Raw genomic sequence first — 14,853 nt, forward strand, 5'->3', positions numbered from 1 at the left:
TATATTGAAGCAACATCTCAAGACATCAGTCAGGAAGTTAAAAGCTTGGTCGCAAATGGATCTTCCAAATGGACATTGACCCCAAGCATACTTCCAAAGTTGTGGAAAAATGGCTTTAGGACAACAAAGTCAAGGTATTAGAGTGGCAATCACAAAACCTTGATCACCTTCAGGTGTGCTTCAACACCTGCATTGCTTGCTGTTTGGGGTTTTAGGCTCGGTTTCTATACAGCACTTTGAGATATCAGCTGATGTACGAAGGGCTATATAAATAAATTTGATTTGATCTCAATCCTATAGAAAATGTGTGGGCAGAACTGAAGAAGTGTTTGTGAGCAAGGAGGCCAACAAACCAGTAACACCAGCTCTGTCAGGATGAATGAGCCAAAATTCACCCAACTTAGAGGTGGGAAGCTTGTGGAAGGCTTTCCAAAACATTTGACCCAAGTTAAACCATTTAAAGGCAATGCTACCAAATACTAATTGAGTGTATGTAAACTTCTGACCCACTGGGAATGTGATGAAAGAAATTAAAGCTGAAATAAATCATTCTCTCTACTACTATTCTGACATTTCACATTCTTAAAATAAAGTGGTGATCCTAACTGACCTAAGACAGGGAATTTTTACTAGGATTAAATAAATGTCAGGAATTGTGAAAAACTGAGTTTAAATGTATTTGGCTAAGGTGTATGTAAACTTCCAACATCAACTGTAGCTATTCAATTCAATCAACTCCTTTTAATTGGACACCTTAACTAAACGCCAAAGGATTTGATATATAATTTACTTAGCATAATGTCTGGAATGTTCATTTCACCCTATGTGTAATATCTCATATGTTTTATGTAATGTAAGAATATTATGAGAAGCCCAATACCTTTCATCTTTGTCCATCCGGATACATCCTTCGATGATCTCTTTGAGCTCTGGGACCTTGACTTTGTAGAAACTGTCTGGCTTCATCCCCTGTAAGGAGAAGTATTCTGGTTAGCATTGCTTATTTACATGCTTGGTTCAAAATAGAAGGCAATGGTAACCTAAGGGAACATAGTAGTACCACAGGGGAATGTACGAATACAAAGAAAAAAGGAATGTCCGCAACTCTGGTACCATGGCCTGACGAAGATCGGATGGAAACGTTTTCTTATTTGATGTGTCTGATTAAATCACCATGGAAACAGAATTGTGGACAAAACCTTTTTCTTTGATAAATTTTTCTGAAGTTGGGTGTGCATATCTTTATCTTTTTCTGCAGATACAGTCACAGTATGTGCTTCCTCAGATGTTGCCTGAGAAACTTTTTGGGCTCAGACTTTCCTCCCTCATGATGAGTACAGTACTACAGTACTGAACCCACAAAAGTCCTTTCCAGTAGCTGAACCCACAACAGTCCTTTCCAGGAGCTGGATAACCCCCTGAGGCCATGATGTCTGCCACCATGTAGACTGCCTGCCAGTCTGCCTGCATGGCACTGTGCTCTGCCTTCAGGTAAACACAGAGGGAGGGAGGGGACACTTGGCAACAGAAAAGACCAAAGAGACTGTCTATCTGTTCATGTTAGGTTGTTGTTTAAAAGGGCAGACCAAAGAGACTGTCTATCTGTTCGTGTTAGTGTTGTTGTTTAAAAGGGCAGACCAAAGAGACTGTCTATCTGTTCGTGTTAGTGTTGTTGTTTAAAAGGGCAGACCAAAGAGACTGTCTATCTGTTCGTGTTAGTGTTGTTGTTTAAAAGGGCAGACCAAAGAGACTGTCTATCTGTTCGTGTTAGTGTTGTTGTTTAAAAGGGCAGACCAAAGAGACTGTCTATCTGTTCATGTTAGTGTTGTTGTTGAAAAGGGCAGACCAAAGAGACTGTCTATCTGTTCGTGTTAGTGTTGTTGTTGAAAAGGGCAGACCAAAGAGACTGTCTATCTGTTCATGTTAGTGTTGTTGTTTAAAAGGGCAGACCAAAGAGACTGTCTATCTGTTCATGTTAGTGTTGTTGTTTAAAAGGGCAGACCAAAGAGACTGTCTATCTGTTCGTGTTAGTGTTGTTGTTGAAAAGGGCAGACCAAAGAGACTGTCTATCTGTTCATGTTAGTGTTGTTGTTTAAAAGGGCAGACCAAAGAGACTGTCTATCTGTTCATGTTAGTGTTGTTGTTGAAAAGGGCAGACCAAAGAGACTGTCTATCTGTTCATGTTAGTGTTGTTGTTGAAAAGGGCAGACCAAAGAGACTGTCTATCTGTTCGTGTTAGTGTTGTTGTTGAAAAGGGCAGACCAAAGAGACTGTCTATCTGTTCGTGTTAGTGTTGTTGTTGAAAAGGGCAGACCAAAGAGACTGTCTATCTGTTCATGTTAGTGTTGTTGTTTAAAGGACAGCATGGCTACAGAAAGAATGCAGACCTCTCTCATCACCCACGCCGGTGCAACTCGGTGAGCAGTGCATTATGGGTTTGCAACTGTTTCAATAATAGAACAGAACAAATCCCCACGTTTTAAACAGCTAACGTGAACATCACAGCTGTCCTAAACTTACCCCATGTTTATTCAGACATTAAAATAAAAAGGTTTGATAAATCAAGGTTGTTTGGTTGGTTGGTTGGTTGGTTAACTGGTTTACATTGTTGTAATTGTGCAACAATGTTGACTTGTCATGTTTGGCTTCTGAGTTTAATATTTGCCAAGGGCCAGACACCTGCCTATGTTTCCTTGATAACCTATTTATTCTGAGACAGAGAATCGAACTGTGAGACTATGGATGGCAAGAATGGAGTGTATCTAAGGGTGTGATACTCTCATTTCACACCTTGAAGTAGTAACAACATGTCAATGGGTTCTCTATGTAAATGCATCAGCTACTGTAACACAGTTATTACATTGGAACAGCGTGACAGTGTGTTACATAACGCCAATGCTCTGAATTTCACTATAATCTGGAGATCATTGTGATTGTAAAGGACTCTTTTTCCACATCCCTTCAACTCTTCCAAATACTTGATAACAAGTAAGGAACACAAAGGATAGTGCTCTTCAATTGGCCTCCACTAGCATTACAATAACCCTATGGCTTATCTATTTAACAACGGAACAAGCAAGCAAACCAATTGAGTATTCTCTTTCGATCCGACTCTGTTATAATGCACTCTATACTTGCACAGTGGACATAATATCTCTGCCTGTGAATTGAACAGTTTATTATGTTAAAACGTGACATTATATTAAAAACGTGTTCAGACTAGCAGTGGTAATCTGACAGGTAATTGCCCCAGACTCCCCCGAGTAGGTTCTCTTAGTTGTTTATGGAACATTGACTTTATGGATGGTGAGTAGCGACCGATCAGCGACACCTACAGTAACCTGCACTTAGAAAGAGAGAGAGAGACGATGTTTGTGCAGAAGGCAGACGTCATTTTCAAAACACATCATTCTACCATCACCTGACCAAACCCACTGTGGCGTCACCACCCTGTATGCTCAAGCCCAAAGCCCAAGAACACAGCTTTCAATGTGGAGGGTCCCTTCATTACTGACTCCCTCTCTGTTTCACGCCTGCTCCCGCTCTTCCCCCCTGGCACTCAAGGGCGCCAGGCTCCCCAGCATTGCGCACTCCTGCCATCATCATTACGCAAAACTGCCTTCCCCCCGTCACACGAATCAGCGATTATTGGACTCACCTGGACTCAATCACCTCTGTCATTACCTTCCCTATATCTGTCTGGTTCCCCACTCTGTTTCCTGCTTCTGCATTGATTGTCATATGTCCTTGTTAACCCATGTGCTGAAGCTGTTCCTGTCCTGTTACCTGTCTGTTCCTCATTAAATGTTCAACTCCCCTTGCCTGCTTCTTATCCCCGGCGTCGGTCCTTACACTCTGAGAGGTAAAACGCCTCTGTCAGTGGGATGTATGCAATTTCAGCGAGTTACTTACTTCGAATCAAAAAAATGTAAAACCAGGAACAGATATAGCCCTTGGTTCACTCCAGACCTGACTGCCCTTGACCAACACAAAAACATCCTGTGGAGTACTGCATTAGCATCGAATAGCCCCCGCGATATACAACTTTTCAGGGAAGTTAGGAACCAATATACACAGGCAGTTAGGAGAACAAAGGCTAGCTTTTTCAAACAGAAATGTGCATCCTGAAGCACAAACTCCAAAAAGTTCTGGGACACTGTAAAGTCCATGGAGAATAAGAGCACCTCCTCCCAGCTCTCCACTGCACTGAGGCTAAGAAACACTGTCACCACCGATGAATCCAATATAATTGAACATTTCAATAAGCATTTTTCTACGGCTTTCCACCTGGCTACCCCTACCCCGGTCAACAGCCCCATAGCAACCCGCCAAATCCTCCCCATTTCTCCTTCACCCAAATCCAGATAGCAGACGTTCTGTAAGAGCTGCAAAATCTGGACCCCTACAAATAAGTCGGGCTAGATAATCTGGAACCTCTCTTTCTTTCAAAAATTATCAGCCGAAATTGTTGCAACCCCTATTACTAGCCTGTTCAACCGCTCTATTGTACCGTCTGAGATCCCCAAAGATTGGAAAGCTGCCGCGGTCATTCCCCTTTTCAAAGGGGGAGACACTCTAGACCCAAACTGCTACAGACCTATATCTATCCTACCCTGCCTTTCTAAGGTCTTCGAAAGCCAAGTTAACAAACAGATCACCGACCATTTTGAATCCCACAGCACCTTCTCTGCTATGCAATCTGTTTTCCGAGCTGGTCATGGGTGCACCTTAACCACGCTCAAGGTCCTAAACGATATCGTAACCTCCATCGATAAGAGACAATACTGTGCAAATGTATTATTTGACCTAGCCTGACCGGGCCGACTGTTTTTCTCTGTATACATCAATGATGTCGCTCTTGCTGCTGGTGATTCTCTGATCAACCTCTATGCAGACAACACCATTCTGTGTGCTTCTGGCCCTTCTTTGGAATCTTTGTTAACTAACCTCCAGACGAGCTTAAATGCCATACAACTCTCCTTCCGTGGCCTCCAACTGCTCTTAAATGCATGTAAAACTAAATGCATGCTCTTCAACCGATCACTGCCCGCATCTGCCCGCACCTCCAGCATCACTACTCTGGACGGTTCTGACCTAGAATATGTGGACTACAAATACCTAGGTGTCTGGTTAGACTGTAAACTCTCCTTCCAGACTCACATTAAGCATCTCCAATCCAAAATTAAATCAAGAATCGGCTTCCTATTTCGCAACAAAGCATCTTTCACTCATGCTGCCAAACATACCCTCGTAAAACTGACTATCGTACCGATCCTTGACTTCTGTCACGTTCTGACCATAGTTATTTTGTGTTTTCCTTGTTTTAGTGTTGGTCAGGACGTGAGCTGGGTGGGCATTCAATGTTTTGTGTGTCTAGGTGGTTTTTCTGTCTTCGGACTAGTATGGTTCTCAATCAGAGGCAGGTGTCGTTAGTTGTCTCTGATTGAGAATCATACTTAGGTAGCCTGGGTTTCACTGTTTTTGTGGGTGATTATTTTCTGTCTTTGTGTCTATGCATCAGATAGGAATGTTTTTCGGTTTCCACATTTTTTGTTTTGTAATTTGAAGTGTTCAGTTTGGGTTTATTATTAAATAAGATGAACACTCACCACGCTGCGCTTTGGTCCTCTCCTTCCCAGGAAGAAAGCCATTACAACCTCTACCTCTACAACCTCTACTCAGCAAATTGGATGCAGTCTATCACAGTGCCATCCATTTTGTCACCAAAGCCCCATATACTACCCACCACTGCCACATGTATGCTCTCGTTGGCTGGCCATCGCTTCATATTTGTCATCAAACCAACTGGCTCCAGGTCATCTATAAGTCTTTGCTAGGTAAAGCCCTGCTTTATCTCAGCTCACTGAGATAAGGCTGAACTCTGAACTCTTTCCCGATGACCTACATACAGTGCCTTAAGAAAGTATTGACACCCCTTGACATTTTCCACATTTTGTTGTGTTACAAAGTGGGATTAAAATGAATTTCATTGTCTTTTTCTAACGATCTACACAAAATAGTCTGTAATGTCAAAGTGGAAGACAAATTCTAACATTTATTCAAAAATTATGAAAAACAAAACAATAATAAATATTGAGTCAATACATGTTATAAAGTCCTTTGGCCTTTGATTACAGATGTGACTCTTGTTGGGTAAGTCTCTTTGTAATGACGTTCGTCTCTACGAGAGGCGGACCAAAGCGCAGCGTGGTTGTTTTGATTCATGTTTTAATAAATAACTTCACATGAACAAACTAACAAAAACAAGAAATGTCAAAACGCAAAACAGTCCTATCCTGTGACAACAAACACAGTGACAGGAACAATCACCCACAAACACACAGTGACACCCAGGCAACCTAAGTATGAGTCTCAATCAGAGAGAACTAATGACACCTGCCTCTGATTGAGAACCATACTAGGCCGAAACATAGAAATACCCAAATCATAGAAAAACAAACATAGACTGCCCACCCAACTCACGCCCTGACCATACTAACTACATACAAAACAAAGGAAATAGAGGTCAGAACGTGACAGTACCCCCCCCCCCCCAAAGGTGCGGACTCCGGCCGCAAAACCTTGACCTATAGGGGAGGGTCTGGGTGGGCGTCTGTCCGCGGTGGCGGCTCTGGCGCGGGACGCGGACCCCACTTCACCATTGTCCTAGTCCGCTTTATTGTCCGCCTCCGTGGCTTTCTCACCATGGCCACCCTTCTCAATGACCCCACTGGACAGAGGGGCTGCTTGGGACAGAGGGGCAGCTCGGGACAGAGGTGAAGCAGCTGCTCGGGACAGAGGGACAACTGCTCGGGACAGAGGAGCAGCTCGGGACAGAGGAGCAGCAGCAGCTCGGGACAGAGGGACGGCAGCAGCTCGGGACAGAGGGGCGGCAGCAGCTCGGGACAGAGGGGTGGCAGCAGCTCGGGACAGAGGGGCGGCAGCTGCTCGGGACAGAGGGGCGGCAGCTGCTCGGGACAGAGGGGCGGCAGCTGCTCGGGACAGAGGGGCGGCAGCTGCTCGGGACAGAGGGGCGGCAGCAGCTCGGGACAGAGGGGCGATAGCAGCTCGGGACAGAGGGGCAGCTGCTCGGGCGGCCCCTGGCTGACTGGCGGCACTGGCGGCCCCTGGCTTACTGGCGGCCCCTGGCTGACTGGCGGCACTGGCGGCCCCTGGCTGACTGGCGGCCCCTGGCTGACTGGCGGCACTGGCGGCCCCTGGCTGACTGGCGGCCCCTGGCTGACTGGCGGCACTGGCGGCCCCTGGCTGACGGGCGGCACTGGCGGCCCCTGGCAGACGGGCGGCACTGGCGGCTCCTGGCAGACGGGCGGCACTGGCGGCTCCTGGCAGACGGGCGGCACTGGCGGCTCCTGGCAGACGGGCGGCACTGGCGGCGCTGGGCAGACGGGCGGCACTGGCGGCGCTGGGCAGACGGGCGGCACTGGGCAGACGGACGGCACTGGCGGCGCTGGAGAGGAGGAAGGCTCTGGAAGCGCCGGACTAAGTAGCTCTCGTAGCGCCGAACAGGCGGGAGACTCCGGCAGCGCTGGACAGGAGGAAGGCTCTGGTAGCGCCGGAGAGGCGGGAGACTCCGGCAGCGCTGGAGAGGAGGGAGCCCCTGTAAGGATGGGCCGGAGAGACAGCCTGGTACGGGGGGCTGCCACCGGAGGGCTGGTGCGTGTAGGTGGTGACGGATAGACCGGGCCGTGCAGGCGCACTGGAGCTCTTGAGCACCGAGCCTGCCCAACCTTACCCGGTTGAATGGTCCCGCTCGCCCTGCCAGTGCGGCGAGGTGGAATAGCCCGCACTGGGCTATGCAGGCGAACCGGGGACACCGTGCGCAAGGCTGGTGCCATGTAAGCCGGCCCAAGGAGACGCACTGGAGACCAGATGCGTAGAGCCGGCGTCATGGCACTTGGCTCGATGCCCACTCTAGCCCGGCCGATACGCGGAGCTGGAATGTACCGCACCGGGCTGTGCACCCGCACTGGGGACACCGTGCGCTCCACAGCATAACACGGTGCCTGCCCGGTCTCTCTAGCCCCCCGGTAACCACAGGAAGTTGGCTCAGGTCTCCTACCTGGCGTAGCCATACTCCCTGTGAGCCCCCCCCCCAAGAAATTTTTGGGGCTGACTCTCGGGCTTCCATCCACTCTGCCGTGCTAGTTCCTCATAATGCCGCCTCTCTGCTTTTGCTGCCTCCAGCTCGGCCTTGGGGCGGCAATATTCTCCTGGCTCTGCCCAGGGTCCTTTCCCGTCTAGAATCTCCTCCCAAGTCCATCTCTCCAAATAGTGCAGCCTCTCCCACTGCTGCTGCTGCTGCTCCTGCTGCTGCTTTTTCCGTTGCCCATTACCACGCCGCTTGGTCCTGTTGTGGTGGGTGATTCTGTAATGACGTTCGTCTGTACGAGAGGCGGACCAAAGCGCAGCGTGGTTGTTTTGATTCATGTTTTAATAAATAACTTCACATGAACAAACTAACAAAAACAAGAAATGTGAAAACGCAAAACAGTCCTATCCTGTGACAACAAACACAGTGACAGGAACAATCACCCACAAACACACAGTGACACCCAGGCTACCTAAGTATGATTCTCAATCAGAGACAACTAATGACACCTGCCTCTGATTGAGAACCATACTAGGCCGAAACATAGAAATACCCAAATCATAGAAAAACAAACATAGACTGCCCACCCAACTCACGCCCTGACCATACTAACTACATACAAAACAAAGGAAATAGAGGTCAGAACGTGACAGTACCCCCCCCCCCCAAAGGTGCGGACTCCGGCCGCAAAACCTTGACCTATAGGGGAGGGTCTGGGTGGGCGTCTGTCCGCGGTGGCGGCTCTGGCGCGGGACGCGGACCCCACTTCACCATTGTCTTAGTCCGCCTTATTGTCCGCCTCCGTGGCTTTCTCACCATGGCCACACTTCTCAATGACCCCACTGGACAGAGGGGCTGCTTGGGACAGAGGGGCAGCTCGGGACAGAGGTGAAGCAGCTGCTCGGGACAGAGGGACAACTGCTCGGGACAGAGGAGCAGCTGCTCGGGACAGAGGAGCAGCAGCAGCTTGGGACAGAGGGACGGCAGCAGCTCGGGACAGAGGGGCGGCAGCAGCTCGGGACAGAGGGGTGGCAGCAGCTCGGGACAGAGGGGCGGCAGCTGCTCGGGACAGAGGGGCGGCAGCTGCTCGGGACAGAGGGGCGGCAGCAGCTCGGGACAGAGGGGCGATAGCAGCTCGGGACAGAGGGGCAGCTGCTCGGGCGGCCCCTGGCTGACTGGCGGCACTGGCGGCCCCTGGCTTACTGGCGGCCCCTGGCTGACTGGCGGCACTGGCGGCCCCTGGCTTACTGGCGGCCCCTGGCTGACTGGCGGCACTGGCGGCTCCTGGCTGACTGGCGGCCCCTGGCTGACTGGCGGCACTGGCGGCCCCTGGCTGACTGGCGGCACTGGCGGCCCCTGGCTGACTGGCGGCACTGGCGGCCCCTGGCAGACTGGCGGCACTGGCGGCCCCTGGCTGACTGGCGGCCCCTGGCTGACTGGCGGCACTGGCGGCCCCTGGCTGACTGGCGGCACTGGCGGCCCCTGGCTGACTGGCGGCACTGGCGGCCCCTGGCTGACTGGCGGCCCCTGGCTGACTGGCGGCACTGGCGGCCCCTGGCTGACGGGCGGCACTGGCGGCCCCTGGCAGACGGGCGGCACTGGCGGCTCCTGGCAGACGGGCGGCACTGGCGGCTCCTGGCAGACGGGCGGCACTGGCGGCTCCTGGCAGACGGACGGCACTGGCGGCGCTGGGCAGACGGGCGGCACTGACGGCGCTGGGCAGACGGGCGGCACTGGGCAGACGGACGGCACTGGCGGCGCTGGAGAGGAGGAAGGCTCTGGAAGCGCCGGACTAAGTAGCTCTCGTAGCGCCGAACAGGCGGGAGACTCCGGCAGCGCTGGACAGGAGGAAGGCTCTGGTAGCGCCGGAGAGGCGGGAGACTCCGGCAGCGCTGGAGAGGAGGGAGCCCCTGTAAGGATGGGCCGGAGAGACAGCCTGGTACGGGGGGCTGCCACCGGAGGGCTGGTGCGTGTAGGTGGTGACGGATAGACCGGGCCGTGCAGGCGCACTGGAGCTCTTGAGCACCGAGCCTGCCCAACCTTACCCGGTTGAATGGTCCCGGTCGCCCTGCCAGTGCGGCGAGGTGGAATAGCCCGCACTGGGCTATGCAGGCGAACCGGGGACACCGTGCGCAAGGCTGGTGCCATGTAAGCCGGCCCAAGGAGACGCACTGGAGACCAGATGCGTAGAGCCGGCGTCATGGCACTTGGCTCGATGCTCACTCTAGCCCGGCCGATACGCGGAGCTGGAATGTACCGCACCGGGCTGTGCACCCGCACTGGGGACACCGTGCGCTCCACAGCATAACACGGTGCCTGCCCGGTCTCTCTAGCCCCCCGGTAACCACAGGAAGTTGGCTCAGGTCTCCTACCTGGCGTAGCCATACTCCCTGTGAGCCCCCCCCCCAAGAAATTTTTGGGGCTGACTCTCGGGCTTCCATCCACTCTGCCGTGCTAGTTCCTCATAATGCCGCCTCTCTGCTTTTGCTGCCTCCAGCTCGGCCTTGGGGCGGCAATATTCTCCTGGCTCTGCCCAGGGTCCTTTCCCGTCTAGAATCTCCTCCCAAGTCCATCTCTCCAAATAGTGCAGCCTCTCCCACTGCTGCTGCTGCTGCTCCTGCTGCTGCTTTTTCCGTTGCCCATTACCACGCCGCTTGGTCCTGTTGTGGTGGGTGATTCTGTAATGACGTTCGTCTGTACGAGAGGCGGACCAAAGCGCAGCGTGGTTGTTTTGATTCATGTTTTAATAAATAACTTCACATGAACAAACTAACAAAAACAAGAAATGTCAAAACGCAAAACAGTCCTATCCTGTGACAACAAACACAGTGACAGGAACAATCACCCACAAACACACAGTGACACCCAGGCTACCTAAGTATGATTCTCAATCAGAGACAACTAATGACACCTGCCTCTGATTGAGAACCATACTAGGCCGAAACATAGAAATACCCAAATCATAGAAAAACAAACATAGACTGCCCACCCAACTCACGCCCTGACCATACTAACTACATACAAAACAAAGGAAATAGAGGTCAGAACGTGACACTCTTGTACAACATTCACCCATTATTATTTTTTTATAATTATTCAAGTTCTGTCAAGTTGGCTGTTGATCATTGCAAGAAAGCAATTTTCAAGTCTTGCTATAGATTTTCAAGTAGATTTAAGTCGAAACTGTAAGTAGACCTCTCAGGGACATTCAATGTTGTCTTGGTAAGCAACTCCTGTGGAGATTTGTCTTTGTGTTTTAGGTTATTGTCCTTCTTAAAGGTTAATTTGTCTCCCAGTACTTCATTCTATAGCTAGAGGACTCCTGATATCTCCAGCAGTGATAAATATCACTTTTGTCTTCTGTTGTTGTCTAATACTGTCTTGCTGCTAACTAGTGCTACCTGTCTTCCCAGGAGCCTACTTGGTGTGTGAACTGCTGACTGCTATTAACTTGCAGATGATTGTTGACACATCAACCAAGATTAAGGGGCAAGGCAATTTGTGACTGTTGTTGTTTTCGTAAACAGTGGCTGTATTAGAGGGGGAGTGGTTTATCCTCTTATAGGCAATCAGCAATAAGTACCAGGAGATGTGCTCTTCAACTTTGCAAGGCAATTAGCAATTAGTACTTGTGTTACAAAACTAAGACCGTCGCCGAAACAGAGACAGTTCTACCGAGTTGTTCTGTCGAGTTGTTCGAGGAAGGGAAGAGAGTAAGCTCCACACCACTCATTCACTTGAGTATTTTACATAGTTATTTTCAGATCTCAGTTAGCTCTTTTGTAGCATTGTCAACTATGTGTGTGTTTTCTATACCTGTTCGCTTCTCTCTCTGTAGGCTTTACAGACACTTGGCGGGGGGTGGGGAGCGTATACCCTGCCCGCACAACCCATGTGGAATTCCTGCTCCGTGGCAGCGCTTGGAACTGCCGATCTACATTCAAGAACGCCAAATTCATCTCTGCCCATGCTGCCCTTCAGTCCCTTGACTTTTTGCCCTGACAGAGACATGGATCACCACAGAGAACACTGCTGCTCTCTCCATCAGAATACATTTTCTCATAGTCCAAGAACATTGGTCGTCGCAGTGATGGCACAGGGCTACTCATTTCACCTAAGTGAATTTCATGCTGTCACTTGTCCACTCAAGCTTAACATTGTTGTCATATATTGCCCACTAGGTTCTCTTAGAGTTTCTCAATGAGCTTGAACCTTGATAAGCTAATTTCCTGATAATGGCTCACCGCTATACGTACTTGACGACTTCACCCTCCCGATGCTTGCCTTCAATTCAATTGCTTTCCAACTCTCTCTTTCCCCTCCTTGCCTTTCTTGACCTTACCCTTTCCCAGTCCCCTCCCACTCACAAGGCAGGCAATACGTGTGACCTCATCTTTACTAGAGGCTGTTTGCCTACTAATCTCACTGCAACCCCCTCCAGGTCTCTGATCACTACTTTGTTTTCTGTCTCCATTTCCTCCAACCCTAACCACTCAGATAGGCATGCACCATCACAATCTTGTCTCTCTCTCTCCCACTACTCTTTCCCTTCTGCTAAATCCTTCTCCCTCCTGTCTCCTAATTCTGCCTCTTTAACACTACTCTCCTCTCTTTTCACATCCTACGACTCCCACTGTCCCCTTTCTTCCCGGCCACCTCGGCCCTCCCCTCCTGCTCCTTGGCTGAGTGACTCATTGCGAGCTTACAGAACAAGGCTGCTGGCAGCAGAGTGAAAATGGAGTAAAACTAAACTTCCGAAGGACCTATCATCTTTCCACTCCCTCCTCTCTAAATCGTGCGACTAGTGAGGTCTGGCCGCCCGACAACCTTCCCGCTTGACCCCATTCCCTCCTCCCTTCTCCAGAGCATCTCTGGAGACCTTCTCCCATTCCTCACTTCCCTCATCAACACATCCCTGACCCTGCGCCCCCCCCCCCCCCCCCGACTTAAAAATGGCCCGAATCACTCCCCTCCTCAAGAAACCAACTCTCTACTCCTCTGACATCAAACTAAAGACCAGTATCCCCTCTTTATTTTCTTTCCAAAACACTTGAGCGTGCTGTCTCTGACAAACTCTTATCACTATCTCTCACAGAACTTTCTTCTTGACCCTTAAAGGATATGTGCTGTTCATGTATTCTCACTACTGGTGTCCCCCAGGGCTCAGTTCTTGGCCCTCTCCTCTACTGTAAATCCACAAAGTCACTCAGCTCCGTCATATCCTTACTTGGTCTCTCCTATCATTGCTTTGCAGATGACACTCAACTACTCCTAGTTGACAACTCCAGTGTCCCCCTCCCAAAGTGCAAAGAACCTTTACGTGACCCTGGACAACACCCTGTCATTCTACTGCAACTCGCTGTTGGCTAGCCTCCCCGCTTTTGGTATCAAACCCCTAAAACTTATCCAGAATGCTGCAAGCCCACCTGGTGTTCAGACTTCCCAAGTTCTCCCATGTCACCCCACTCCTCCGCACACAATCCACTGGCTTCCAGTCGAAGCTCGCATCCACTACAAGACCCTGGTACTTGCCTACAAAGCAGCAAGAGAAACTACCCCTCCCTACCTAAAGGCTATGCTCAAACCCTCCACCCCAACCCAAGCCACCTCTGGTCTCTTGGCCCTCCCACCCCTAAGGGAGGGCAGCTCCCGCTCAGCACAGTCCAATATTTTCTCTGTCCTGGCACCCCAATGGTGGAAGCAGCTTCCCCCAGAAGCTAGGACAGCAGAGTCCATGTCCATCTTTTTCTGAAAACATCTGAAACCCTACCTCTTCAGAGTATTTTCAATAATCCCACAGAATGTCCCCCTCCCCCCAGAAACAAGGAACACGAAAGCCTGTGGTGAAATAATACTTCCAACCCTTTCTAGCTCTGACTTTGATGATAGCTACTTTATTAAGGAACATTTTACTTACTGTGATATGTGGTTGTCCAACCTAGCTATCTTAAAATGAATGCACTAATGGTAGGTAGCTCTGGAAAGAGCATCTGCTAAATTACTCAAATGTTGGAAAGAAGACTGAACCCGTTTTTTTCATTGGGATTTTGCCTGTGCTTAGCTGTATTCCATTTCTTATCGTAAACTCCCTAGTCCTTGCCGATGACAAGCATACCCATAACATGGTTACATTTACCGCCATGCTTGAAAATATGAAGAGTGGTACTCAGTGATGTGTTGGATTTGCCCCAAACAAAACACTTTGTATTCAGGACAAAGAGTTCATTTTTTGCAGTGCCTTAAACAGGATGCATGTTTTGGAAAAATTTTATTCTGTACAGGCTTCCTTCTTTTTACTAGCCTTAATGACAGTTTGTGGAGTAACTACAATGTTGCTGGTCCATCCTCAGTTTTTTCAAATCACAACCATTGAGCTCTAACTGCTTTAAAGCTTAATAAATAGCTTCACCATGCTCACATCTACCAATCAGTGCCCTTCTTTACGAGGCATTGAAAAACATCCCTGGTCTTTGTGGTTTAATCTGTGCTAGAAATTCACTACTCGATTGACAGACCTTATAATTATCTGTATGTGTGGGGTACAGAGATGGGGTAGTCATCTCTGAAAAATCCTGTTAAACACTATTATTGAACACAGAATGCAACTTGTTATGTGATTTGTTAAGCACATGTTTACTCCTGAACGTATTTAGGCATCCCTTAACAAAGGGGTTGAATACTTGACTCAAGACATTACAGCTTTACATGTCCTATTTATTTTAAATATTTTATTATTATGTGTA

At 49.5% G+C, this 14,853-nt stretch overlaps 1 protein-coding gene across 1 annotated transcript in view; it reads right to left on the bottom strand.

The window, feature by feature from the left end:
* The window catches only part of LOC118943833 (uncharacterized), a 78,116-nt gene that overhangs the window by 38,158 nt on the left and 25,105 nt on the right, over positions 1–14,853 (bottom strand). Inside the window, exon 5 of the mRNA XM_036959913.2 lies at positions 881–969. Within this exon, the coding sequence (XP_036815808.2) occupies positions 881–969 (89 nt within the window). The remainder of the gene's footprint in view (positions 1–880; positions 970–14,853) is intronic.

Source organism: Oncorhynchus mykiss, chromosome 23 (genome assembly GCF_057628025.1).
Source record: "Oncorhynchus mykiss isolate SJ-2025 chromosome 23, ASM5762802v1, whole genome shotgun sequence".
NCBI lineage: Eukaryota > Metazoa > Chordata > Actinopteri > Salmoniformes > Salmonidae > Oncorhynchus > Oncorhynchus mykiss.